We start from the raw sequence: 27,678 nt of genomic DNA, 5'->3' as shown, positions 1-27,678 counted from the left end.
ATTAATTATCGACTCCGTGTTACTGCTACCATTCGGATTCAATCCACTTTTTCTATATCAAGAAATCTAAACTACAGAAACATGAATACATCAAAACATAAACATCATATATATAGGCATTAATAGTTCATAATTTTGAGCATTAAACACTATAAGACTCACTTAAACATAGTCTTAATCACAATGGAGGTCTCTCCAACGAGATATACCCAAATTTGCCTTTGCGAAAATCCGTCAATATTCTAAATGCAGCTTGATGACTATCTCCACCAAACAAGTTAAGACCAAGCGTCTTCACGAATCTGCAAAAGTGAAGAGTATAGAATTAAGAAGAAGCTATGAACAATGGTTGCCAGAAGAAAAGAGATATTCTTGAAAAAGTTTCATTACTTTTTACCGCAGCCGCCTTCTAGCTGAATCTTGTATCGGTTGTAAAGAGCCTTTGAGCCTACTTCTGGAATCCGTGCTAGCATCTGTACAAGGATTGCAGCAACATCGGTGAAGTCATAAGCTTTCTCTCCAATGTCATCGCAAATCGCAAGCTTTATAGCAGCTGCTTGATCATCAATACGCATAGGAAGCATTCCAGGTGAATCTAACAGATCCAGATCTTTCCCAAGCTTCACCCATCTGTTTACAGTAAGATATGAAAGGCGACCAGTGGCAATGATCAAGATATAAGAATCTTGAATGTGTTTGCAAGAACTGAGTTTAAAAGGAAGCTTTTTAAAAAAAGCATTATTACTTCATTTCTCTAGTTACGCCCGGTCTTGGAGCTGCAGCACAGATTTTGCGCTTCAATAGACGATTGATCAAAGATGATTTTCCAACATTAGGGTATCCAATTATTCCAGCTCTAACCTGCATCATTTGAATTAAACTTTAAAATTGGAATCATAAATGCTGCAACAGATATAATGGATCATGAAACATTTTACTCACTGATCTTGGGAGAAGTCCTTTTGCTCGCCGTTTCCCATTTACATCACCTGCTAAACTTTTTGCTAACCGACCTAGCTTCATAGCTCCCTGCAACCATCACTCAGAGATTATTAAACCAATAAAAAAAATCAACCCCAAAGCAAAGATTAAACTTATAGAAACCATACCATCCCAAGTTTGCCATTAGTGAAGATGACCTTTATTCCTTGCTTTGCAAAGTATCTAGCCCAATCATTTCGATCGTCGTTTGATATCATATCTTCTCTATTTAATACCAATATCCGTTTCCTATTACCAAGCCACGCATCCATCTATAAATCACCACATACATGGTTCCAAAAGAAGTATAAGTTAAGGACAAAAAAGCACCCATTACTAAACCAAACAAAAAAACAAAAAATTCTTTCATGAATTAACTTGCTCCTATGGATCAACAATTCTAAAAAAGATTTCGTGTACTCAAACTAATATTAACATTTGTTCTAATGTGAACTTCTCTTGTACCGGGAGACACAAAGTTTTATACTGTCCCATCTAAAGAATGCTTAGTTAGTAACCAATTTCAGGATAAATGTTCTAGCTTTCTCACCACAAGGAACAATATGATTAAGCACAGATCATAGTCCAAAAACCGGATCCAAGACCTTATGAAGCAAACCACTAACCTTTGGATGAGTCGTCGATAAAGGAATCCTAGCATCTCGGACTTCAATCACAACATCCATCAGCTTAAGCTGTTCTCTAAGTTCCTTTTCAGTTTTCATTATGTGTCCTGGATACCACTGTAAAATCAAGAGCCACACAATAAGCAATCCAGCAAAAATTTAAAACTCCAGGACACATTCCACAAATATAATCGCTTAATTGATTACCTGAACAGGACGTAATGCTCTAGTCCAGAGACGAATATCAGATTCTAGATTCATCCAATCGATTTCTTCTTCATTTGGCTCTAATGTGAACCCGATTGAATCACCCTTTCTTGTAGCATCCAAATTCAAATCCTTTCCTCCAACAATCTGAAAAAAGGCAAGTTTCCGAATTCTCAGTTTCATTTCCTATTCTAAGCTGCAAATTGCAGAAAACAACAACAAGAGCACGAAGTACAATTATATGAGAATCTTTGCCTGAATTGGTGGGCGAGAGGAAGTTGCAGTAGGAAGAGAAGCGGAGACTGCGAGTGTGGGTTTTTGGAAGCTACGACGGTAAACGAAGTGGCTTAGATTCGCCGGCGAAGGAGACGGCGATGGCGCTAACTGTGCAAACATCGCTGATAAAATTAAATATTAAAAAAAAAAGTAAAACGAAGACCCCTTATCCCCTTTGTGCTGACTCTTACGGGCTTTTTTAGAGACTCAAGATTTCATTTAATTTAGGCCCAAATATCTAAAGTGATTGATCCACTTTATCTCCAGTTATGTATGCTACTTCCAAAAAGAGAGAAAATCAAATACATATCCCACATTTTTAGAGGAAACAATAATTATGGCGATTAATATTTATTTTTTTGATTGTGGGATTCCCATGCCGAATTCTAAAATAAACTTCTGAGCTTCATAAAAATCTAGGGTTTTTTCTTGTAATTGAAGACATCTACATGTATTTTTTTTTAAAACATATATTCAATTAACAAAGATTTAGTAAGTTTTAAAATATATACTTCCTCCGTTTAATAATAGTTAATTTTTTAAATATTGCACATATATTAAAAAACAATAAAATGTTTAGTTATTTATTATTTTATTTATCTAATTAGCTTACTTTTATAACTGATTTCATTTTTTATAATACTACTTCCTCTTTATAGATTCCACCAATAAAAAATGAAAACAAAATAATAAACATGCATTAATTAGATACAGAAAATCAATTATTGTGAAACAAAAAAAATTACAAAATCAACTATTATAAAATAGAGAAAGTATTATACTTTTTAAAATATAAAATTGGAATCCAATTTAAATTTACTAATTTTTTTTATATGTAAATTATATGCAAAATTTTGTTTTGTTTTAATGTATAAAACATTATTTTTATTTTTAAAAATTTGTTTGAACATTTCAAATGGTTTTGAAACGCACTATTCCAAGGTGATCGGAATGATCTAACACGTATCTGAATAAGTTTTTTCAGTTTGTTGGACGAATTCCGTTATTTCAGTGATCGCTGTACAAAACAAAAATATTTTAAAAAATATTATCTAAATCGTGTAAGAATACTAACAAGCAAAAAAAAATTGGTTCGCCAAATTTATAAATAATTGGATTTTTTCTCATTGTTTATTCTTTTTTGTCTGTTCTTCCATAATTATATATGTAAAAAATTCAATTTTTTGTTTTGTTCTTCCGAATTGTACTATGATAAAAAATTTTTTTGACATATACCAACCTTGTATATGTGGTTTTAATTTAATTGTGAGGAGATTGCACCAACGCCAAAAACGTATTTATATGTTTTTCTGTTATTTTTTGTTTTGTAACTTGTTTTTACTGTTATTAGCTTATGCTTATCCAATATCCATTTAATGTACACTAGTCAAAGCCACGCACCGTATGCAAAATTTGTATAACAGTATTATTTGGTTATTTATAGCTGTATTTACATATTTTAAATGAAATTAACATATGTGCAAAACTGAAAATTATACGTGTCATGTAAAAAAAAAGTCCAACTCTATGTGGATAATCAAAAAATCTCTAATGGTGGAAAATGCAATAATACAACTACACGCGTAAATAGACAGCTCTTAATATTTCAACATTTACCACCTACCTAAAAATTAACTAAGGAAAATAATTTTGTAATCCATGAAAGATAGAGAAGAAAAGAGAGAAACAAGAATTACAAGATGTAAAAGGTGGAAGTACTCGTGAAATCATATTCGCTAGTTGCTACGGAGATAGAAAAAAATGACTTGTCACATGACCAATCTATTAGCTAATATTATTACCTTTTCCGGCGAACAGAAATTATTTGTTACCTAAATAAAAGTATCATTTGCAAAAACAATTTTTGATAAGTCCTCGTATGTGTACTTTGTTTCGAAGATACCGACCTTGTACCATAATTATTTTTTTTTCTTTTCCCTTTAATAAAAGCATTTGTGAGATGTATACAAGAGAATGAGGATTAAAAGAAAAAGCCAAATTTACCCTTCAATTCCATAGCCATGGAAGATGATCCCACAGAACACACATTCCATGCATCCTATCTCTCTCTCTCTCTCTCTCTCTAGAGTACAATCAAACACAATCTGTGATGGGAAGTCGGTTCTGTCTTTATATATACCCATTAAATCTTCTCTTTCTCACACTAAATACCAACTTTCTCTCTCTCTAGTTTCTCAATTTATCACCATCACTTTTCTCTTATTCACTAAGTCTTCGACAGAAACAGAGGACGAGCAGAACAAAGCTTTTAAGCCATGTCTCTTCATTATTATGCTTTTAACTCTATTCAAAGTCCCAACTCTCTCAGCAATAAAACAACAGTATCTCCTTCTTCTAATTCTTCTCTGTCGTCTTATTTCCTTAAGATCTCAGGTGAGTGATTTCTCTCTCTCTCTCTCTCTTTCTCTGTCTTGTCAGACACACACGATCACAAAAACAGAGTCTTACATTTATACGTCTAATCCTCCAGCTTTTGTTATGTTTGATTGTTTGTAATCGAAATTCTCTTGTGGGTTTCATCATGATCTGTTCTTTGATTTAGTTTCGATGAAAAAGGATTAACTTTTTATATTTTCTTTTTGGTTTTCGGTTTTTGATTTTCCCTAGAGAACAAAACAAAAAAACAGAGTGATGACTCTGTTTATATGTTGTTTCTGTACCCACGCGTGAGATATGTCTCATCATCATCAACGACTCTCTCTCTCTCTCTCTCTCTCCTCTCGTTTTATTTTCTCTTTCTTTTAAGCATTACATAATCATTAATCACCCTCCAAATTCTCTCTATCGTTTCCCAATAATTCGAACTTTTTTTTCCTTCTTCCAATTCTGGGGCTCTTTGATTCAGTTACGAAATGGCGTCTCTTTATCTTTACAAATATACGCATATACGCCTTTGAAAATATGTATATGTGTCTTGTGTTCTTGGGTATTATTGTTTTTTTTAACAGAACTATCATTCTTGGTTTTTCTGCTTTGTAAATGTCGTTCCAATAATAGTTATTAAATATTTGGTTCTAATTTTAATTATGAAACAAAACCGTAACAGAAATATATTAAAATATTACTTAAAAAAAAAACAATATATGAAGGAGTACGTGGAAACATGCAATTATAATATTATGTCTTTACTCTGTTTAAACTTAAAAGATGATATAAGAAAAATGTTAGTTTATTATTAGAGAAGTACATTTAGAGAATCTAGTACTCATTAGCGAATGGATTGACCTCGTATCGTTTCTTATTATAATTGCATCACGAAAGCAAAAAAAAAAATGATCCCCTTTGAAAGCATAATAAACTAATGTTTCTTTGACGACAGAAAGAAACTAGTGATTATTTGTTTATTTGTTTCTATGGTACGCAAATTATGTTATTAATTTTCTTCTTTTGATAGGATCTCCTCTCAGTGTCGCTAGAGACAAGCCTAGAAGCTGCTCCATATATTGTTCAAAGCTTCGAACTCAAGGTATAGTTTATTTTTTCAAATTAAAGTAATGTTATATATTAAAGTTTAAATTCATTTATTTTCATATAAACAGTTTAGGACTATCTGATTTTTCTTTGTAGAATACATAACTTCTCAGGAAACTCAACATGAGCTGCCTCTAATACAGTGGCAACAGCTTCAAGGAGAAGATGCTCCTCAGGTGATTTTTAAATATGTTTTCTTCCTTTTTAAAGGCATTTGTTTGCTAAATTGTTTTGCTAGAACTGTTTGCTAATTTTTTCCGGCCAATAATAAGCACCAAAAAATTCACATTAACATATTTACTCTTCCTTTTACCTTGATTTGTACATTTCCCCCCGGAATCTCTACTTTATATTCCATCAAAAAGTTTTCATATTTTAAACCGAAAGGTACCAAAAAATATACACATGAAATTGTATATCGTGGTTTAGTTTCAAACTTTTTTGATGATTAGACGCGCTGATTATAATCTTGTTCATTTGAACTATAGATAAGTGTTGCAAGTAATAATGCTGCAATCGAAGAAGCAGTGAAGAGAGTGAAATCGATTTTGAGAAACATAAGTGACGGTGAAATTACGATATCGGCTTATGACACAGCTTGGGTTGCATTAATCGACGCGGGAAATAAAACTCCGGCGTTTCCATCCGCCGTGAAATGGATTGCCGATAATCAACTCTCCGATGGATCTTGGGGTGATGCTCAGCTCTTCTCTTATCACGATCGTCTCATCAATACACTTGCATGCGTCGTTGCTCTAAGATCATGGAATCTCTTTCCTCATCAATGCCACAAAGGTAATTTTTTTTGGAGTTTTTTTATAAAGAAAAACGAAAAAAATCTCGACTTTCTGCAAAAAATCCAAACCTTTTTTATAGTGGGCTAAAAAGAAAGTATACATTGTTTAATAGTTATGAGTTAGAACATCAATCTTCTTTTTGAAAAGTTTGAATCTTTTTGTCATATAATCTTCAAAATCTTAGATATTTATTTATTTATTTAAACTTGGCAGAACCGGATATTTTTGTATAAATTGTCCACAATAATTAACTATATATATTTGAAGTCACAAATAGCACCAGCCCCAAAATGTAGGTGGAAAGAAAAATATCAGATTTTGAAGATAGGTCTGGCTTGATTTTTTTTGTCTTTTGGTTATTCATAGCGAAATCATTTGATATATCTGATTTTATACTACTTTGAGGTAAATATTATCAATGACTAATTCAGGAATCAGGTTTTTCCGAGAAAATATCGGAAAGCTAAAAGAAGAAGACGATGAGCATATGCCGATTGGATTCGAAGTAGCCTTTCCTTCGTTACTTGAGATAGCTCGAGAAATAAACATAGATGTACCGTACGATTCTCCTGTCTTAAAAGATATATACGCCAAGAAAGAGCTAAAGCTAACAAGGTTTGTGTGTCGGGCCAAAAATATACAATTTGAATATTTTATTTTTATATAAGTATAGTTGATATATATGAGTTCAATGTGTCACTGAAAGCCAACAAAGAGTTATACGATAATATATTTGCATACGTAATATATATAGAGTAAGATATGAATTAATTTTGGGAGTATGTGTGTGAGATCTTTTTATAGGATACCAAAAGAGATAATGCACAAGATACCAACAACATTGTTGCATAGTTTGGAGGGTATGCGTGATTTAGATTGGGAAAAGCTCTTGAAACTTCAATGTAAAGATGGATCTTTCCTCTTCTCTCCTTCCTCTACTGCTTTCGCATTCATGCAGACCCGAGACAATAATTGTCTCAGATATCTGCGCAATACCGTCAAACGTTTCAATGGAGGAGGTTTGTTAGTTAGTATACCACTTGTCCTATTATTATCTATCTACTGATACTTTTTCTACTAGCATTCATGCGTGTGTATGGTAACGTATAATATCTACTTTTGTTTACTAACTTTTTAATTTGTTTAATCGTATTTTTCAGTTCCCAATGTGTTCCCTGTGGATCTTTTCGAACACATATGGATCGTGGACCGGCTACAACGGTTAGGGATATCGAGATACTTTGAAGAAGAGATTAACGAGTGTCTTGACTACGTTCACAGGTTTAAAAAAACGTCATGTATATATATCAACTTTTTTTTTAACTATATGTATATATCTATAGATATATATATCAACTTCATTTGGTATAAAAAAAAGTATAGTTTGATTCTAACGATGATGATGATGATAAAAATATCAGATATTGGACAGACAAAGGCATATGTTGGGCTAGATGTTCCCATGTCCAAGATATCGACGACACAGCCATGGCATTTAGACTCTTAAGACTTCATGGATACCAAGTTTCCGCAGTAAAAAAAAATCATTTTCTGGTAATACTTTTTTTAATATTTTAACCAAAGTTAAACATCTAACAATAGTTTGAATTTTAGATGTATTCAAGAACTTTGAGAAAGAAGGAGAATTTTTCTGCTTCGCGGGGCAATCAAACCAAGCAGTGACGGGTATGTTCAATCTATACCGGGCATCACAATTGGCGTTTTCAAGGGAAAAGATATTGAAAAACGCCAAAGAGTTCTCTTCCAAGTATCTGCAACACAAACAAGAGAGAGACGAGTTGCTTGATAAATGGATTATAATGAAAGACTTGCCTGGCGAGGTACGTTACATGTAGCATAAGACAAAAAACACACAAAATTACAAATGGTTCCAAGAAACATTACATTTACACTTACGCACTGCATGCCGTTTTGGGGTTATCTGATGGAGAAGGAAAATGACAAAGTGTGTTCGGCTTTTTTTTGCTTATATTTGTTTTTTTTTTTTTTAATATTTTGCATGTTAGATTGGGTTTGCGTTAGAGATTCCATGGTACGCAAGCTTGCCTCGAGTGGAGACGAGATTCTATATTGAGCAATATGGTGGAGAAAACGACGTTTGGATTGGGAAGACCCTTTATAGGTACTTATATTTTTCAAAAAATTTTTATTTTGATTTGTCCAAAGAATAAAAAACAAATGAATTGGACTAACTATCAAAATGCATGGATGAACTGACCAAGTATGTGTGAAGATAAGGGCATTTTGGGCATTTAATTAGTTTATTTATCCTACATACTTACATAGGTGAGTGTAATGATGAATCCAATCAATTGTAAATATCTAACTTGAACCGAATTGAAAATTAAACTTTATTTTACATAACATTGAAATGTTAATGTTTTTTTTTCTATGTATAACAAGAATTACCGGTAGTAATATCTCTCTCAATTTCTTTGCAATTGTAAGTGTTTTAATTATATATATAATTGGTTAACTAATACTGTTGGTGGACGATGAAGGATGCCATATGTGAACAATAATGAATATCTGGAATTAGCAAAACAAGACTACAACAATTGCCAAGCACTGCATCAACTCGAATGGGACACATTCCAAAAGTAATAGCATCTTCACTCTTCATTTTCTCAATAATTATGGCTTTAAATAGTTGCGGCGAATTTTCTCCCAGCTTTTATAGGACACTTTCATGCAAGTGGTTTAGGAAGGTTTCATGAATACTTTTTGATATTTTTCAAAAAAAAGGTATGATATAGACTAATGGTGATTTTTTCTTTCATATGTGCAAAAACAACCCTTTTTAATGATCAAGTCACAGCTTAATTAGTAGTAGTAGTTTACCACGCTTTAAGTTCTTTTGAATTAAAAAACAAAACAAAAATAAAAGCACTATCTTAATAATATGAATAACTCTGTTCATATATTGATTTAACTCAACCAGCAATCATTTTATGTAAAATGTACAATCTAGTTGGTGGCCGAAAAAACAAAAACGTTGGTTCCGGTTAGATCTTATCTTTAAAGTTAGTTTTCTTCTTTCTCTTTATATAAGAATTAATTATTTAAATTTGTACGCAGGTGGTATGAAGAAAATAGGTTAAATGAATGTGGTGTGAGCAGAAGCGAGCTTCTCGAGTGCTATTACTTAGCTGCTGCGACTATCTTTGAAGAAGAGAGGTCACAGGAGAGAATGGTTTGGGCTAAATCAAGTGTAATGGTTAAAGCCATTTTTTCTTGTTTTGGGGAATCCATTGATTCAAGAAAGAGCTTCTTCGATCAGTTTCATAAATATATTGCCAATGCTCGACGAAGTGATCATCACTTCAATGACAGGTAAATTACTCTTATGAAACATATATTTTATATCTTCTCTTGCATATTATATATATATATATATATATAAATATCATGTATATATCAATTGAAGATATTTGACCCTTTTGTTTTGTTCAAATGAAAATATTTAACTTAACTGGTGATTTACTCGGTTTCAAATTTGATCTAACTTTTTTTTCTCCGAATTTAGCCATTGAAATTTGTCACCATCACACCTTTTGTCCATCTATTAACTAATTTTTTTTTAAGTTGGTACTGTTCATATCTCTAATTAAGTCTAGTGTTCATGTCTCAGTTTTTTTATTTAAACGTCTGTGTTCTCATCTAGTGGTTTTGCGTTTAACCCTAATTCATTGAGGTAAGGTTATAACGGCTGTTTGTTTGTTTTTTTGCCTTTTGTCTTGTTTGATTTTATTAAAAACACTGTTTGTTTTGCGGCAGAAAACACCAAGCTAAAGAGAAAAGTTTTACTCCATTTAATTAATATATAAAAAATAAGTTCATTTGGGCTAATTTAGAAGGGAAAAAACTGTCAGTTTCATCGAACTGATGATGTGCAGACAAATTTTCCATAATAGATGGCGTTTTTTGCCTAACATATATAAATCCATTTGAACTTAATTTTTTTATTGGTCAAGCTTAGAGATCAATTCTCTTCCGGTGAGGACCAAATTTGGTGACGTTATAGCAATAAATTAAAACAAAGCAAAAAAACATCTGGAGTCTGTGAGAAATGAAAGTTCCCATAAAACAAACAAACAAAGTGAAAAACTGGATTTATATACGTACGTGGGTATTTTTTTATTACAAATATTCGTTTTAAAAACTTAAAGGTAATACTTAACAAAAGTCAAAACAAGAAGAAAGCTCTAGTAGAATCAGTTGAATGACTAATTTGTCTATATTATAAAAAATGCATGATGAATATGAAAAATCAGGAGCATGAGATTGGACCGACCAGGATCGGTTCAGGCGAGTCGGCTTGTCGGAATCTTAGTCGGAACTTTGAATCAAATGTCTTTTGACCTTTTCATGTCTCATGGGCGTGACGTTAACAAACTCCTTTATCAATCGGTACGTTTATCTCTTATTTGTTTTCTCTCTCTCACGCATGCTTTTAGGTTAATATACTTTTTTATTTTATTTATTTTTTATGAACATAATTTGATATATATAGATTTATATTCTAATATTCTGAGAAAACAATTAAACAAATTTGTATGTAGTACGTTATCTGTTTATCCCGACCAATGAGCTCACTTGTTGAATAGAAAAAGTTTTGGAACGAAATTGATTTCTTGTTTAAAATTCGAGTCTCGGATACTACTTTACCTAATGGTTAAGAAACATTATTTAGCTAGGTACATAATTTCCTAGTTTTTTTCCAATAAATTGAAACAATAAAAATAGTGGAAACAAGTAGAAGAGTATCAAGTAGTGGTGTGGATTTCATTTTTCAAATTTTTTATCTTTATAATTGCATTTTTATTCTTGCAAAAATAATGGCAAATTTTTTTGTTTTATCAATGTATTTATAGTGGGAAGATTGGCTGGAGAAATGGAAATTAGATGGAGATGAAGGAGAAGAAGGAGAGCTCATGGTGAAGATGATAATTCTAATGAAGAACAACGACCTAACCAACTTCTTCTCTCATCCTCACTTTGTTCGTCTCTCCGAAATCATCAACCGAGTCTATCTTATTGCTCAATACTTAAAGGTTAGTAATTTATTTTATCATATAAACTACATTTTTAAAATTACTCCAACCAAATAATGATTATCGGTCTATCGTTTCAAGAAGTCCCGTGCATGATTAAAAAAAAAAGAATTCAATTTTATATGTATTTGTTTATAATGAAATAATTATTTTTCAAAAATTCGGTCTTAAAAATCTGATGTCAAAATCCCTAGCTTCTTTTGCATGTGTTGTGGACCGGATCTGAAAATAATTAATTGAAAATGATTGCTCCATTCGATGTTACACCGGTTCGAGTATAATCACCGGATCATACCTCGAATAGATATCTATATAAAAATTAAATTATTGATTGTCTTAATGCAGGCAAAGAGAAACGATGAGAAGGAGAAGACAATAAGGAGAATGGATAATGAGATGGAGCAGATGGTTGAGTTAGTAGTATTGTCGGAGACTGACACATTCCGTGATGTCAGCATCACGTTTCTCGATGTAGCAAAGGCTTTTTACTACTCTGCTTCATGTGGTGATCATCTCCAAACTCACATCACCAAAGTCTTGTTTCAAAAAGTCTTATAACCTCATGGACGAGCCATGCTGGTTTAATCAATGGATCATCAATTCAAGAATTTAATTAATGGATCATCAATTCAAGAATGTGTTGATGCATGCTATGTTGAGAATGAGAACAAATTAAATCATGTACATATCAAACCATGAAATAGTTACTAGCTTCCGTTTTTAATAGATATTAGTACTCAGAAAAAAAGTTTTTGTTCAAAATGAAATTTATATATGAACTATGAAGTATGAAGTATGAACATATCACACATATCGTGTTTACTTAGTGTAGACTTTTAAGTACTATTTTTTTATTGTTAAAAATTAATGTAGACTATGATGCAAAACTTATGATCTAAACTCTGAATCATTCATTTTTCATCAATTTCAGACTTTGGAACAAAGGTTTTTTTCTTTTCTTTTACATTGTGTTATAAATCGAGGTTTTGAACCGCGTGAATTTTTTACAACGCAGACACCCATAACCATTAGGTCACTACGGATCTGACCAGAACATAATCTAAATAGTAGAAACTTGTTTGTTCCATTTTTTTTTAAAATACCTTAAAGTCTGGTATCTCAATGATTTCTTAATCATAAAGTCTAAGATTTTTATTTATTTTGTGTAACCTCTTAATTATATATATATATATATATATATATATATATATATGAGTGCCATAATCAAGATGTGATTTTGCAGAAGAAACATAGGAAATAAGAGCCAAATACTCATGCAGTTGTCTTGTCAAAAAAGACCTATCACTTTTCTAGAGATCAATTTGTTTTATTTTTCGTGTGTGTTTTTGTTTGTCGTGACTTGCATGCCTTTGAAAAGGTTTTCTCGTGTGGCAGAGAGACAATCTCCACTTTAGAACACATGATCTTGATGACTAGGTTTTGTTCTCTTTTCTTTGGACATCAAACACCCAACTTATTAAGACATTATCATGTCATATATCTATCTAGATTTTCTTTGTAGACCATGAAATGAAAAGATAATATATTAGTTTTTTTTCTTTCCGAAATTCATATCTGGACCTTAATTTTCCTGGACCCAAAGGTAACACTTAATCTATGTCTTTTGTGAATACTCCATCAGAGCCTCCTTCCGAATGGATTCAAACTAGGTATCTCCTTTCTAAAAAACCATTAAACCAAAAACCCTTGGTTATTATTAGTTAATTATTTTCTTAATCGAACTATATATATGGTTGAATTTCGATGGTTAGTATCATTGGTGTATAGAGATTGATAGGAGAAAAATACATTACTGTTTGGAAAGAATTATATATTGCTCTCATAAAAATAACAAGATGCATACATATTTATTATGAATATCTTTTTTGTTGTCGTTATGAATATCTGTTTCTAAACTAGATAGATAGACATAGACATATGTAACTATTCTATATAATAAATATAATATTATTAATAATATATGGAATTTTAGATATTTTTTATATGCACTCACAAAAAGTTCGATGGCTTGAATTTAGAGGTTCATGATGAATATGAATTATGGAAGTATTTGGCTTAGCACAAAAGAAATATATCACTGGAGAAAAGGCAGAGAAGGAAGCCGCCGACTTCAAAGAAGAAGAAATCGACGGCGTGAAAGGGAAGAGAATAAAGAAATAAGAATTTAGCCATAGAAACGAGACTGATTGTTAGACTATTGTTGCTCTGATACCATATATAGAGACTGATGAGAAAAAAACACATTATTATTTGGGAAACTTATATATTGCTCTCACAAAAATAACACTAGGATACATATATATTAATAGCAGAAATATTATCTAAACTAAATAGATACAAATATAGAAATAATTAATAAATATTTAATAATTACTAATATATATTGATCTTAGATCTTTCTATATGTTTAACTAGTATAGATGCATAACTAGTAGGGATGTATAAGTAGTACTAGTAGGGATCTCTTAGATCCAATTTTGATTCAGTATTCGATTCAATCCAAAAATACTGTATGGTTTTTAAGTGCTTCTAATAGTGAACTTTTGACATCTTATCAAAACCAAAACATATCAAACACAAACTAAATTTTCTTAATTCTTACATAGAGGCTAACTAAACTGAAAGATAAGAAAACGAGTTAACTACAATCATACGAAACCAAAAATTTTAGATAAAAAAACGCAATGATATGTACCATGATTGTTTTTCTTTTTTAAAATCCACAAGAACTAGAAGTACCAAATTAATGGTAGTTTCAAATTTAGTAACAATATTCCGAACCAAACCGCTCACTCATATTTTCAGAAATTTGTGAGCTATTTCTGATAACTGATAATATAAGTAATCATATATATGATATCCAAAGCGATTACTCGACATAGAGCGATAGACATGTTTGGTTTAAATTGGGACCCTAAGGGTCACAACTAGAAAAAGTTGGGTGATAAGCAAAGAGTACTGTAAAAGCAATTTGGAGTTGATGGTCAAAACTAGTAAAAGCATGGGCCAAAGACATAAATGGAGAGACATTGCACACATAAAATTTTCATTTATAAATTATTGTAATTCTCTACTCTATCTCAGCCAATCTTTCTTCCATTTTTTGGCTTTTATGATAGCGTCTTTGTTTTTTTTGGGTCACCATGAAAATATTTCATGTTTGGATATGTGAAATCAACTATATAATAAAATAAAAACTACTTTTTTCTTAAACTAAATGCAAAGTATCTCAAGCAATCTTTCTTTCTTTGGATTTATGATAATGTTTCGAAATACATTACATACATACATAACATGTCTCAAAACATTTTATATTAAATAAAATAAGTTATTTGTGGCCAATGAGGCTAATTAACCACAATTTCTTAGCATTTTGTCTCAAATTACCACATCAGCTAACTCTCTCTTCATATTCAGCTTTGCTGTTACTATCCATTGAGATTCAGACATTTGTCGTTCAGCCATTTGTTGCTAAAATTTTATCAAAAATATATTTTATGAAAATTAATAGTAATAATAATAATTATGTTTGATAGAGTATATATATTCACATGAGATTTTTATATAAAACTTTCTCAAAAACTTTTTAAAAAACTTACAATATCTACAATTTAATGTTTATTAATTTTTAAAGATAAATTTTACAAAATATATAATAAAATCCTTAGTTTTTGACAAAACAAGATGAAAGAAGTAAAACGATGACCTTCTTTGCTTAATTTTCTACTTCTTACACTCCTCTTATCTTACACATAAGCCCAACACTAAGCCCATTGTTAAGATGAATCTATCTAGTAAAACTTGCTCCCACATTAACAAACCCAAATTCTATACCTAAGCCCAAATACTGAACATTTTGTTCTAGAATTTTTTTGTTGATGGACAGCTTCTTACATTTTTTTTTCCTTTTTAATGGATTTTGGATTCGTCATAAACAATTTCTTAGTCCTCTAATTAAATAGATATGAATTAAAAGGTGGCAAAACCGAAAACTCGATTGAATTTTATTTTTATTAATCTCTATCAAATTCATAAATATTACATAAAATTGAAATGTTGAAGACTTTCTACATTTTACAAAAAAAGTAGAGCGACTTATTTTATTTTGCAATTGCGAAAGCACTTTGATTATGAGGCTCTTAATTAAGAAATATGGTAGATCGTATACATCAACAGTAACGAAAAATCTGGAACTAGGGAAACAAAGCCAAAGCAAGAGCGTATGCTTATTGGTTTGTTGCATGTATGTGAAGACGAAAAAATGAGTCGTATCATTTACGAAAGTTGATGGAATCTAGGTACTGATATAGACATTTACGAAAGTTTTACCATTTTCGACTGATATATGCTATTGAAAAAAAATGGGTATATCAAATCAATTAAGCACCAATAACATCTTCAAAATTACGAATTTCTAACTCAAAACCAATTAACTTGTAATAAAGTTTATGTAGCGATTTCCAGTTCAATTTACTATCCTTAGCTCAATGATCAATTTGTTCTACTAATGAGTGTTCGATCACTATGTGCAGAAACAGAGAAAGAAGACAAGCGATTTACAAGTTCCCACGGCAATGTGCCGTGGTACGTTTTGGTGAGCTAATACCTGCTCACAAGATTTTATTATACGTATTTGAGTGTTACAAGATACCAGGAGAAGCGATACCAAAATTACAACCAAGAGCTCAAAGGAAGAAGACGATGAAGCTAAGTCTCCCTCTCTCTACTCTCTATCTCTAAGCTCTCTCATGCTTGTTACTCATGCAATAGTCACACGTAACCCTGAGTAATACTGTTACCCTTTATTCTCTAGATCCAGCTCAGCACCTCGCGACCCAGAGCCATTCCGTTACGCCAACAACCTTATCCGTTGACCAACGACCTAAAGAACCAGCAACTACTCACGTGTACTTCTTCATCTGGGCCTTTCCAAGCTTTCTCCGACTGGGCCTTAGACTCCTTAATAGCGGCTCATCTTCAGCTTAAGCCCACATGGCTGAAACTCACCGTATCATCACATTCTCCACCTCGGTGTGCTTCAGTCCACTCAAGCTAACCTAAACCGATTAGCTTCCCCTTTTGCTCTGACACGAGTCTATGTCGAAACCCTCCAACTCTTCACCGAGCTGAAATCAGTCTCTGAGAACCCTCAGATGACTTCTATCTCCTTCAAATTTCGAACCTGGAACCGGCTTAGTAAGGATATCCGACGGATTCACTTTCGTATTTATCTTCGATGTTGGGGTCGGTTCTCACCCCAAGCAGATAAAACCATCTCAAAAATGACTAAATATAGAAGAAAGACAAAGTAGCCGAGCCGTCCACCAAACAGGGGCCGAGCCGTGCCCACCAGGACAACTGGGAGAGCCGTGGTCACCAAGACAAGTGGGAGAGCCGTGGTCAACAAGTGGGAGAGCCGTGAAGATAGATCAATGGGGAGAGCTGTGAGAAAGATAGATGGGCCGAGCCGTATCATGAGAAATGGGCCGAGCCGCACTTCAACATGCTTGGGCCGAGCCGCGCCTCGGCGAGATGGACCAAATCACGTCTTGACTCAAATGGCAAGTGGGCCGAGCCGTGGAGAAGTTCAGATGGGCCGAACCAAAGCCTTGAGAGACAAAGCCCATAGAAACCCTAGGCGAAACACAAAGGCGGTGAGCCGCACGAGGCGATAAGGAAATATTCTGAAAATCTCTCTCGAGATTCTCGGCTAGGCGGTTCAGAGAATTAGTATAAATAGACGATGTATACAATTCATTCTGGAACTTTTTAAACCCTAAGCAATAAAGGCTAAACACTTTCACAGCAGTAAAAGACCCTCTTTCGATCTTATTGTTCTTGCGATTCCCCTAAAAATTTCGGATCCCTTAGTTTTTCTTTACAAATTTTTGGTTGTGCGAGTTTTGGCTCACACAATTTGGCGCCGTCTGTGGGGAGATCGAAACTTTCTTACTCTAAATCGACAAGACTTTATGATCCGAAGAACATGGCGAGCAACACCCTCGACGATAACAACAACAACAACAACAACAACGATAACGGCGCAGAAAAGGACGCTCCAGCATCAGGCACAACGACGGCGACGCCCAAAATCCAAGAGGAGATGCAAAACATGATGACTGCGTTGATGAAGAAGATCGACGAGCAGGACAAAAGAAACGAGGCGATTACAGAGAGGCTCGACGCGATGACGGCCGAGCGACGACACCCAACTTGGAGAGCCGGAATCTCCGACCCGATGGATGGAATCCGGAGACGCTTCGATTTCTCAACGCCTGCAGAAGCCTCGGGGAGCGGCGCGAGAAACCCCTTGGCTCCACCAATGTTTTGTCCCCTCGGCGAACAGACTCCCGCGGCAACCCGAGTTAACATGACCGAGCCGCTTCCACTCCGTCGGAACTCAAGGCGACGGGCCGGCGAAGAGGAGAATGATGCGATCGAAGTGGACGCCCAACAGAATGATGGAACCACGAACTCGCAACAAAATGGCTCGGCTCGGCGAATAAGCCAAGAAGAGCTCGCCTCGGCACTAAATGGTATTCAAGTTGACGAAGTCGCCGACCCGATTCGCGATAACGAGGAAGAGGAAAATCTCCAATGGGTCGAGCAGACAGAGTTTAAAGACGAGCCGAGGAGAGAAGACCAGGAGCGACCTCGCCCACCTAGGAGAATGACCCGCGCACAAACCTTGGGGATCGAAGATACGCGCTTAGAAAACCACCATAGACCGCTTCAACCTGGCTCTGATACCACTTGTAGCGATTTCCAGTTCAGTTTACTATCCTTAGCTGGATGATCAATTTGTTCTACTAATGAGTGTTCGATCGCTATGTGCAGAAACAGAGAAAGAAGACAAGCGATTTACAAGTTCCCACGGCAATGTGCCGTGGTACGTCTTGGTGAGCTAATACCTGCTCACAAGGTTTCACTATACGTATTTGAGTGTTACAAGATACCAGGAGAAGCGATACCGAGATTACAACCAAGAGCTCAAAGGAAGAAGACGATGAAGCTAAGTCTCTCTCTCTACTCTCTATCTCTAAGCTCTCTCCTGCTTGTTACTCATGCAATAGTCACACGTAACCCTCCGTTACCCTTTATTCTCCAGATCCAGCTCAGCACCTTGCGACCCAGAGCCATTCCGTTACGCCAACAACCTTATCTGTTGACCAACGACCTGAAGAACCAGCAACTACTCACGTGTACTTCTTCATCTGGGCCTTTCCAAGCTTTCTCCGACTGGGCCTTAGACTCCTTAATACCGGCCCATCTTCAGCTTAAGCCCACATGGCTGAAACTCACCGTATCATCACATTTTATATATACTAACTTTGCAACATCTCTACTTTTTTGTGTAAGTTATTTCAACAATGTTTTCTAAAACCTCTAACTGAATCTTAGACCATCATTATCGCAGAGTTTTAATAGAATTTCTTAGATATTTTTTAATTAAAATAAAGATTAATTGTTGGTTTTATCAAAAAGCGATCCTTATTTGGGATACTCAAGAAACGGTTTTCTAATCCAAGTGTCAGTTTTTAATTGGCTAACAAATTTTCTCTTCCTTTCTCTTTCTTCTTTTTTTCTCCAACCATTTCTCTCTCATTCTCTTTCTTTTTTTTCTCTTCCTCAAATTTAACAATCAAAAATTTATAAGAAAACTTTTATAGATTTTAGGGATAATGATGCTCTTATATTATTAGAGTAAGTTCTAATAGGGTTTTAGTGGTAATTTTATTTTTTTAAAAAGATTTATTGCTTAATTTCAGTAGAACCAGTTCTAATTTAAAGATTTTAAAAGCCTCGTTAGAGATTTATATGTGTCAATTTGTAATTGATTGAAGGATTTTTTTTTTAAACTGAGACACTCTGATTCTTATACAGTTTTTCTAAATGTTTATGATTTGTATATCTGTATTTTAAATGTTTTTATGTAAATGTATGTTTAAATTTGAATTAATAAAATAATTTTATTTATTAAATATTTATACTTTTAATATTATAATTTAATTTATTTTAAATAACCCTCACTTAAGAACCTACCGGAGGTTAAAAAAATGAAGAAAATTTAATGAGGTTTATAAACACAATATTAGCAAAAAAACTATTAAAAAATTAGTTAGAACCCCATTAAACTATACGACTACGCTTAAAATGGGACGTTTACGGAAAAACAAAAAATAATAAAAAAAAATGGAAGAAGGTGGCAAACGACGTCGGATAGGATCAGAAGCAGATGGGTAAGAGAAAAATCTAATAGTTGAATCCTATTGGTTACCTTATCCACTCAATCCAACAAACTCTTCTAGCTTCTCATTTCACAATATTATCCTCTTTTCTCTTCTCCATCAAATACACTATTAACCAAAATTTTCTCATTAGAGAAGAAAACGAACAAAGAAAAAAGAAGAAAAAAGAGATGGCAACTCAAGCCGCCGGAATCTTTAGCTCCGCCATAACAACCGCCGCAACCTCCGATGTAAAGAAACTCCACTTTTTCACAACAACCCACCGTCCCAGATCCCTCTCCTTCACCAAAACCGCAATCCGCGCCGAGAAAACAGATTCCGCCGCCGCCGCAGCCCCCGCCGTGAAAAAAGAAAAAGAAGCTCCGGTGGGATTCACGCCGCCACAGCTAGACCCAAACACACCGTCTCCGATCTTCGCGGGAAGCACCGGCGGTCTTCTCCGCAAAGCGCAGGTCGAAGAGTTCTACGTTATTACATGGAACTCACCGAAAGAACAGATCTTTGAGATGCCGACAGGAGGTGCAGCGATCATGAGAGAAGGTCCGAATTTGCTGAAGCTAGCGAGGAAAGAACAGTGTTTGGCTCTTGGGACAAGGCTTAGATCCAAGTACAAGATCACTTACCAGTTTTACAGAGTTTTCCCCAATGGTGAGGTTCAGTATCTTCATCCTAAAGATGGTGTTTATCCCGAGAAGGCGAATCCGGGAAGAGAAGGTGTTGGTCTCAACATGAGATCTATTGGGAAAAATGTTAGTCCCATTGAAGTTAAGTTTACTGGGAAACAAAGTTATGATTTGTAAGTTGTTTAAAACATAAAAACTCTGTGAAAAAAGAAAAGAAAACAAAGTTATGATGACTATGTTTGATGTTAATTTCAATTGGGTTTGTATTTAATAATTTTTCTTGCATTTGTATTTTTCTTTTCTGTTGTTCTGATTTTAGTTTATGGATCTTTATGGGTCTTAAAAATGCTATATTGGTAAACCAGAACGTTTAAACCAAACCAAAACCAAAACCAGAACAACCAAAATCAACAACATGTTTTCACTGTAACCGGATCAAAAAGTGAATTTAAACCGAAACCCAAGCCGTACTACACTGAAATTATATCAAATCGAATCGTAACGAATCCGAAATAAAAATGGAATTAACTGTGAAATAAAATTAGAATCGGCTATGTTTCGAAACCAAACCGGATTGCGTCACTTGGAGAACATTTGTATTAGACGGGCCGATTAAGCTGAAAGTATAAGCCTAAAATCATTAACTTGGCCCAACTAATTAACGATGGATCCAGTTTCAAACTGTCGGGTTAAGGAGTCGGATCTTTGACTCGCCGATCGTCTCACGAACGACATTCCAAGTGTTCCGAAGTAAATCTCCCTGTTTATTTCATCGTTCCTTTGATAGACTCCTCGTCTCCATAGCCGCAGCCGCCACATTCGACGGAGATAGGATTGCCTCGCTGGTTCATCGTATTTTCTAATTCGTCACGCGTCTTCTCGTTGGTTCTGTGTAATCACGCTACTGTTTCACGATTCCGTCTCCTGGTACATCTCGGCTAATGTCATTCTGAATGTAAGAAACAGATTAAGATAGTTCTCAAAATTGTGCACTGTTCGTGGATTTGGCAACTAATTATCTATGCCTAAAATATATAAACAAAAATGGTGTTAGTGGAATTGGGCATTTATCATTTTTTTCTACATTCTTCTGTGCGTTCAACCTAAGCTGACGATGTTTAAGAGCGTTTTTCCTTCTGAGGAAAATCTTGAAGTCACTTTTTCGAGCGTTTATACAAAGTATGCCTTGGACTGTTTATGCTACTCCCACATGGACTGTACAATGTTTGTTGTTGGAGAAAAGGTTGAACTTGTGCGTTCTAGGATGTGTAGTTGGGTCTGCACTTGGGTTAACTGCTCATATTACCTTCATATTATCTTCCACTTCTTCCAGAAGTTAGCAAGTAATGTTCTGAAAGTAGTATTTTCTGTATTTTCGACACCAAGTAGGATTCCCAAGTGATGGAATTTTATAAATTCTGAATATCTTGGGGGCTTCTAGTGTTTTGTGGTTGTTTACTTTTGTACTAGGACTCTCTTAATCATTTCTTCAAGAATTCGTTTACGCATGCATATCTGTAGTGCTGATTGCTTTTTCTGGATGATATAATATTGTTGGCTTTTAAAATCCTTGTCTGTGTCCGCTACTGCGTATGGCTCAGTTACTTATTTTTTGTTGTGATCCTCCTACCTAACTTATTGCTGTTTGTCTTGAATTTAACGGGCTTGAGTTGTGTTTGCCTTCTTGAGCATCTGGCGTTAACCTTCTGATATTTACTTTCTTTGTTTCATTCAACTAGGAATCTCGTGAGAAGTCAGCACCTTTTCAGAATACTGAGGAGAGACAAGCTCCCCCAAATGGTCAGCTTGTCCGTATATATTACATTGATCTGAATGTCGTTTACTGTAAGTATCGTATTTCGAAACCATCCCTAATGTCACAGTTAGATAACACCATTTATCACGTCCAGAATTTGCAAAGCTTGTCACGAATAACTTAATTTCGCTGACTCTTAAATTCGATAACAGCTCGAACTTGCTAAGTTATTCTCTATTCAGTAGATTTCATTTGGCTTTCTGGTACCAATGATCAGTTCTCGAGTTTCATCTTGTCTGAATAAACAGTAGTCTTTTGGTGTGAATGGTGACACTGACATGTATTTTATCATTCTGGTGTTTGTAGATTTGGTTTCAGGGATGAAAAATTTGTTGCAGGCTTTAAGTGAAAATGAGACGTGTTCTACAGTAAAGCTCAGTATAAATTCGAGCCTGTTGATAGAAAATCTCTGTCTTCCATTCACTCCTTTCAAAGATACTCCTCTTTAACGTTCCGTGTCATGGATGCGCCAAATCCCAAGCGAATTTTCCGGGCTCCTTCGGTTACCTCCTCCGTCGAAAACCCTAGTTCCCTCCCTTTGGCTCCAGGTTTCAACCAGAGCAACGTCGATGTGACTGTCTCCTCTTTCCTTTCATTGTCGGACTTGCCTTTGTTCTCCTCGCCACTCTCTATTGGCTGCTCCTTTGATCGAGTGCTTGATAAAGTTATCTCCTCAGACGCCAGAACTTCCGGTGATGATTTTGATCAGGATCGCTTCCTGGATCGCACTCTCCAACTTGCATCGCTTCTTTACGAGTCCACCAAACGGTGCATCAGGAAGCGCGCCACCCTTCAAAATTCCATATCCTGGCCTCTCCTTCCTGAACTAACGACTAAGGTAACAAATCCAGAATTATCATATCATATCTCTGTTCGTGGAAGTTTTGCCCTGTTTTTCTACCCGCTTTAGTGAATCTGTAAACAGTCTTCTAGGGTTGTAAACTCCTTCCTAATCTCAGAATCATCAATATAATAAAATTGCGATTGCTTGAATTATACTTTCTTCATGGAACTGTGTAACTGTGCTCTCTTGAGTGATGTTTCACATAATATGTTTCTAATGAAAATTTAGGTATTTTCAATGCTTGATACAAAGTCCCTAATGCAAGCCTCTGCGTGCTGCACAATGTTCAACAAGTGTGCTATGGACCGTGTATGTTACTCCCATATCGACTTGACACTGGCTGCTAAAGATGTTGATAATGGAGTTGTGTGTATTATGATCCATCGGGCTGGAAAAGAACTCAGGTGAGGTTTTTAGTTTCTGGGTTATCTTCTTTTGTGGTTAAATTTGGTGTATGTAATCCATCTCTCATGTTTTCTTCATGTGTGCAGATCCCTCAAACTTGGTTGTGTTTCTCTTAAATCTTTGCTTACAAGATCTTGTCTTGCTCCACTATATTTTAATCATGGTTTTGCTGGGTATGTGCTTGATTACCAATATATACAAGGGATAATTTTATTCACCAAACCTTTCATTTTAATCTGATTTGCCCAGTCCGAAACAGCAATATAGAGGATACGGTTTTACCAATTTTCCGCTTGAGAATTTTCTATTCCATTAACGTCTGTGTTTGATCTTCTGATCGACACTACTATCCTTCTCCATTAGGGGTCTCTTGAGAAGCCTACACCTTTACAATCTCATATTAATGGATAGAAAATCCATATGTGATGTGTTGGCAGCCTGTTCAAATCTCACTGATTTGAAGATTGTTGGATTGTAAGTTGTCTTGGATCCCCTAAAATGTAGAAATTCTCCATTTCGTTGTTGCTTTCCTTTACTTTGCCTGGAGGCGCCATCTTCTATGCTTTTGACTTCGTTTTTGTTACTTCAGTGTCTGTTCACTTTGATTCCTAATGATAGATTCTTTCACGTTTCGCATTATTTAGTGTTTCACGTGACATTCTAAATCCACTGGAGCAGTTAGCGTCAGTCACGAGAAATTGTCGTTTGATGGAGCACTTGTTCTTAGAAAACTATTATAGGTCAACAGCAGGTATATGTTTCCACTAGAGCTTTCCTATTGCAATATATATATTCTTTTTCATTTGAGGTTTGCTTAAAGTTATTTACTTTGTGACTGGTAGTATAGACCTTACAACAGATTCAAACTTGGTAGAGTTTGTGGATGATTGCCCCAACTTAACTTCGCTAACGCTCCAACATTTTGCGTTAAATGACGCAAGAGCCCGAGTAATCATTAACGTATGGCTTCTCTAGCTTTGTTGGTATATCTTCTCTTATTGTTTGGTACCACCTATACGCTTTTACAAAACCGAAAACAAATATTGTGATTCTTTTGCAGGGGTTTCGTCAACTTAAGTACATTAATCTGTCAGGACTGCATGGAATAAGTGGTTGCTTTTTAAGGTTTGTGTCGCGTGAGTAAAGATTAGGATGATATTTTTTAGTGTTTGGTAGCAAACTTCTTATGGCGTCAGAGTTTGATTGTAGGAATTTGGGACATAACTGCGGAGACAGTCCACTCGAGACTCTATTATTGCGCAACTGCTATACTCTAGAGGAGGTAATGGTAAAACATAAGAAGTCTTTTTACCTTCCGATCTCTGTTTTTGATGTCATACTCATGAGTCCTGAATGTTACCTTGGTATTCAGAGAGAAGTTTTGCTGTTTTTGAATTCACTACTCGCGGGAGACTTCAAATCCATTCGGCACGTTGTAAGTTGTTATCGGAAATTTTGGTGAATTTGTGTATGACACAAGTAACTTTTTGCGTGCTCGTAATAATCTTCTTCTTTTCCGATAGGACGTATCAAGCAACTACGGTTTATTGTCTGATGGAGGCAATAGAACTTTTGAACCAAAGTAAATGATTGATTTGTACGTATTCTTTGTTAAAAAATTTACTGCTACACATATGACATTGTTTTGTGTTGTAGATTTCCTATTAAGGAGCTGAAGAAACTAAGATCAAGTCTCACATTTGTGGCAATTTTTCCATCATCATCATCGTCGTCATCATCAGCATCATCATCATCATCAGCATCACCATCATCATCATCATCATCATCAGCATCAGCATCAGCATCATCATCAGCATCATCATCATCATCAAGGTTCATGGATTACTTAGCTGTGTATATTATATTATGCTTTTTTTTTTTTGTTGTTGTTGTCTTTTATTAAAGTAATAGTAATATCTCAGCTCAGGAGAGGTAAATTCAGACGGCATCTCTTCCGGGAGTTCTTACTATAGCAGCGATGGGGTAGAGGAAGAAGAGGAGGGAGACTCGGGGTAATGTTATCTCTTCTTTTTTTTCTTTGTTAAAAACAAATATCAGAACGGTTTACTTTTCTTGGTTTTTTTGTCAAAAATCAGCGAGTATATGTAAATCATATTTAAAGGGGAAAAAATGGAATGAATTCAACTGAAAAGTGGTTGCTCTGTTTCGACGGGCTTGTCTTGTCTAATATTTCGACAATTGAGCTTATGCTTATCTCAAAAGGCCAAAAGCAGCAATCGCGGACAAACCATTACCAGTGGTCGCACCATTTGCCTCTGCAATCTAACAACTCGGTAATGAGCGACGTAATGAGCTTCACTAGTAAGCTAGTATTAGTCGTCGTAGAGTAAATTAAAGTTTACATGTCTCTATTCGGTTCAGTGATCAGGTCGAGTTCTATTGAAATCAAATTCCACTTTCTCATTAATTGACATAATGTATGTACAACGTTTTTATATAGTCACATGGGTTAGCTAAAGTAAACTAACCAGTGGCCTAATCTACATACAGTATAACCTCTATAAATTAATACTCATAAATTAATACCTCAATAAATTAATACATTTTTTAGGTCTTAAATTAGTTTTTTGGACTAATTTTTATATCGATAAATTAATAGAATATATCGATAAATTAATAATTCGATAAATTAATAGAATATTACAGTCTTGATATTATTAAAGTTTGACTGTACATTAAACCGAACTAACCTGGTATACACATCTAATAAGTTCGTTTGGCTTTTCACGTCTCTTGAGCTTCTTTCATTAGGCCGCTTAATTCTTTTTCTTCGATGAAGCATAAGGGGCGGTCGAGTCGAAGAACCTCACCTAGCGTGGATGTAAAAGCTAGCCAAACGACTAATTAACGATCTTATTTTGAGGTTTTCCGTCAAGTTTTCGCGATATATATATATATATATATATATAGTTTTGAAGCTTTGGTATGCATGCATGATGTGGCTTTAATCTTCCCTAATACTCGTGTGTTGTATAAAAGAAGTGTTCTTGTATATAAATCACCTAATTCGGGGTTTAGCCAAGTATAAAAATACTCGGTCACAAAATTAAAATGAGAGAATCGATCTCATTTCGTTCACCCTAAAAAAGAAAAACAAAAACCCCAAGCAAGTTCCGTGTCATGGATGCTTTTGCAGAGTTGTCGTAAACTGAAGTGCTTAAAATCTGTCTAGAACATCCTTAGGGTCGTTTTTTGAGGTTCACGTTCACCTGAACAAAACTCTAATAGCACAATTCCCCTACTAATTAGTCCTTATAAGCAAAAATATATCATGCTTGCAACTTTCTTGTTGTTAGGTATTTAGGACATAGCTTCAAAGACTGTTCACTCGAGACTCTATAATATTGCGCGATTGCACTTCTCTAGAGGAATTAAAATATCAAACCATAATAGGTTTTTGGTTGTTCCTGCATATAAAAACAGTCTTATTCTCACACTCTTTTAACCTTGTTGGAATTATGACAAATTGTAGAGAAGCTTTGCAGTTTCTGAACTCGCTATTCACAGGAAACTTATGAGATTTATACGAAGAAAATTTTGTTAATCATAAATTCCTTTTAGCATCCACTTTTAGAGTAAAAATTAGGTGGTGTCAATATAAAAAAAACCGGAAATGATATGATGTAAAGAGTTTTAGAAATTAGAAAAATTATTTCTTATACTTTCATATTTATAAGTGAAAAGGAAATAGGAAACTCAAGAATATTATTACTAGGAAAGTATTTAATTCTTCTAATCTTGAGGGCTGAACACTAAAAAGGCAACAATTTCATATCTTCTTTTATTATTTTACAAAGACACATTAAAAAAAATCTTATGTAATTTTTAATTGTGCCATGCTGAGGTGTCAAACTCAGAGATTTCTCAGAGTTATATTAAAATTAGTCTCTAATTACTAGAATAATTACAATTATATCATTTTAGATCATAACAACCATTTACATTATCTTATCTTATATTTTAAGATATTATCCTATATTATTATGTTTATATATTTGCATAAATTCACAAATTTAATATATATGCATAATGTAAAGTATAATGATATTACACTATATTTTGAGGCATGTTATCATTGTCATAGATGCATTGAACAATGTTTAAGGTTTCCGACAAAATCCTCCATTTGATATCAGTTATCTCAACAACTCAAATGAGTTTCCAAATTTCGTTTTCGACGGCGAGCGACAATCAGGCCCAAGATATCATTATTTTTTTTGAAGAAAACCGAAGTTTCTATCGCAA

At 34.4% G+C, this 27,678-nt stretch overlaps 4 protein-coding genes across 6 annotated transcripts; 3 read left to right on the top strand and 1 right to left on the bottom strand.

Annotated features, from left to right (window-relative positions):
• Window positions 1-90: 90 nt before the first annotated feature.
• Window positions 91-2,224, bottom strand: LOC18014991 (DAR GTPase 3, chloroplastic). Its single transcript, XM_006396440.2, has 8 exons — window positions 2,070-2,224; window positions 1,815-1,961; window positions 1,608-1,724; window positions 1,110-1,253; window positions 943-1,029; window positions 746-861; window positions 391-630; window positions 91-302 (listed from the first exon to the last, which is right to left on the bottom strand). Exons 1-8 carry the CDS (start codon window positions 2,208-2,210, stop codon window positions 179-181), a joined length of 1,116 nt encoding a protein of 371 aa, XP_006396503.1. The 5' UTR covers window positions 2,211-2,224; the 3' UTR covers window positions 91-178.
• Window positions 2,225-4,328: 2,104 nt separating this feature from the next.
• On the top strand, window positions 4,329-12,124 carry LOC18014990 (ent-copalyl diphosphate synthase, chloroplastic). Its single transcript, XM_024154330.1, has 15 exons — window positions 4,329-4,484; window positions 5,506-5,577; window positions 5,679-5,758; window positions 6,071-6,377; window positions 6,811-6,994; window positions 7,184-7,398; window positions 7,540-7,660; window positions 7,801-7,911; window positions 7,992-8,220; window positions 8,407-8,522; window positions 8,902-9,000; window positions 9,479-9,733; window positions 10,675-10,810; window positions 11,275-11,454; window positions 11,800-12,124. The coding sequence occupies exons 1-15, from the start codon at window positions 4,367-4,369 to the stop codon at window positions 12,010-12,012; spliced, it is 2,436 nt and encodes an 811-aa protein (XP_024010098.1). The 5' UTR covers window positions 4,329-4,366; the 3' UTR covers window positions 12,013-12,124.
• A 7,688-nt stretch (window positions 12,125-19,812) lies between these two features.
• On the top strand, window positions 19,813-20,665 carry LOC18014811 (photosystem I reaction center subunit II-1, chloroplastic). Its single transcript, XM_024154750.1, has one exon. The coding sequence runs from the start codon at window positions 19,895-19,897 to the stop codon at window positions 20,522-20,524; it is 630 nt and encodes a 209-aa protein (XP_024010518.1). The 5' UTR covers window positions 19,813-19,894; the 3' UTR covers window positions 20,525-20,665.
• A 467-nt stretch (window positions 20,666-21,132) lies between these two features.
• Window positions 21,133-25,662, top strand: LOC18014810 (F-box protein At4g02760). 3 transcript variants are annotated; one of them, XM_024154301.1, is made up of 14 exons: window positions 21,133-21,302; window positions 22,087-22,192; window positions 22,470-23,001; window positions 23,236-23,411; window positions 23,499-23,585; window positions 23,776-23,886; window positions 24,057-24,163; window positions 24,260-24,372; window positions 24,473-24,537; window positions 24,622-24,694; window positions 24,785-24,847; window positions 24,936-24,994; window positions 25,069-25,245; window positions 25,335-25,662. In XM_024154301.1, the coding sequence occupies exons 3-14, from the start codon at window positions 22,624-22,626 to the stop codon at window positions 25,426-25,428; spliced, it is 1,503 nt and encodes a 500-aa protein (XP_024010069.1). In that variant the 5' UTR covers window positions 21,133-21,302; window positions 22,087-22,192; window positions 22,470-22,623; the 3' UTR covers window positions 25,429-25,662. The 3 variants fall into 3 exon arrangements, with proteins under 3 accessions (XP_024010069.1, XP_024010071.1, XP_024010070.1); XM_024154302.1 differs by having other exon boundaries at window positions 21,145-21,274; XM_024154303.1 differs by lacking the exon at window positions 25,335-25,662 and having other exon boundaries at window positions 24,936-25,009; window positions 25,069-25,174.
• Window positions 25,663-27,678: the final 2,016 nt, after the last annotated feature.

This window comes from Eutrema salsugineum, unplaced genomic scaffold, assembly GCF_000478725.1.
Source record: "Eutrema salsugineum unplaced genomic scaffold, Eutsalg1_0 scaffold_3, whole genome shotgun sequence".
In the NCBI taxonomy this organism is placed as follows: Eukaryota; Viridiplantae; Streptophyta; class Magnoliopsida; order Brassicales; family Brassicaceae; genus Eutrema; species Eutrema salsugineum.
Note: the sequence above shows the minus strand (reverse complement) of the source record. Positions and strands in the feature narration are given on the sequence as shown.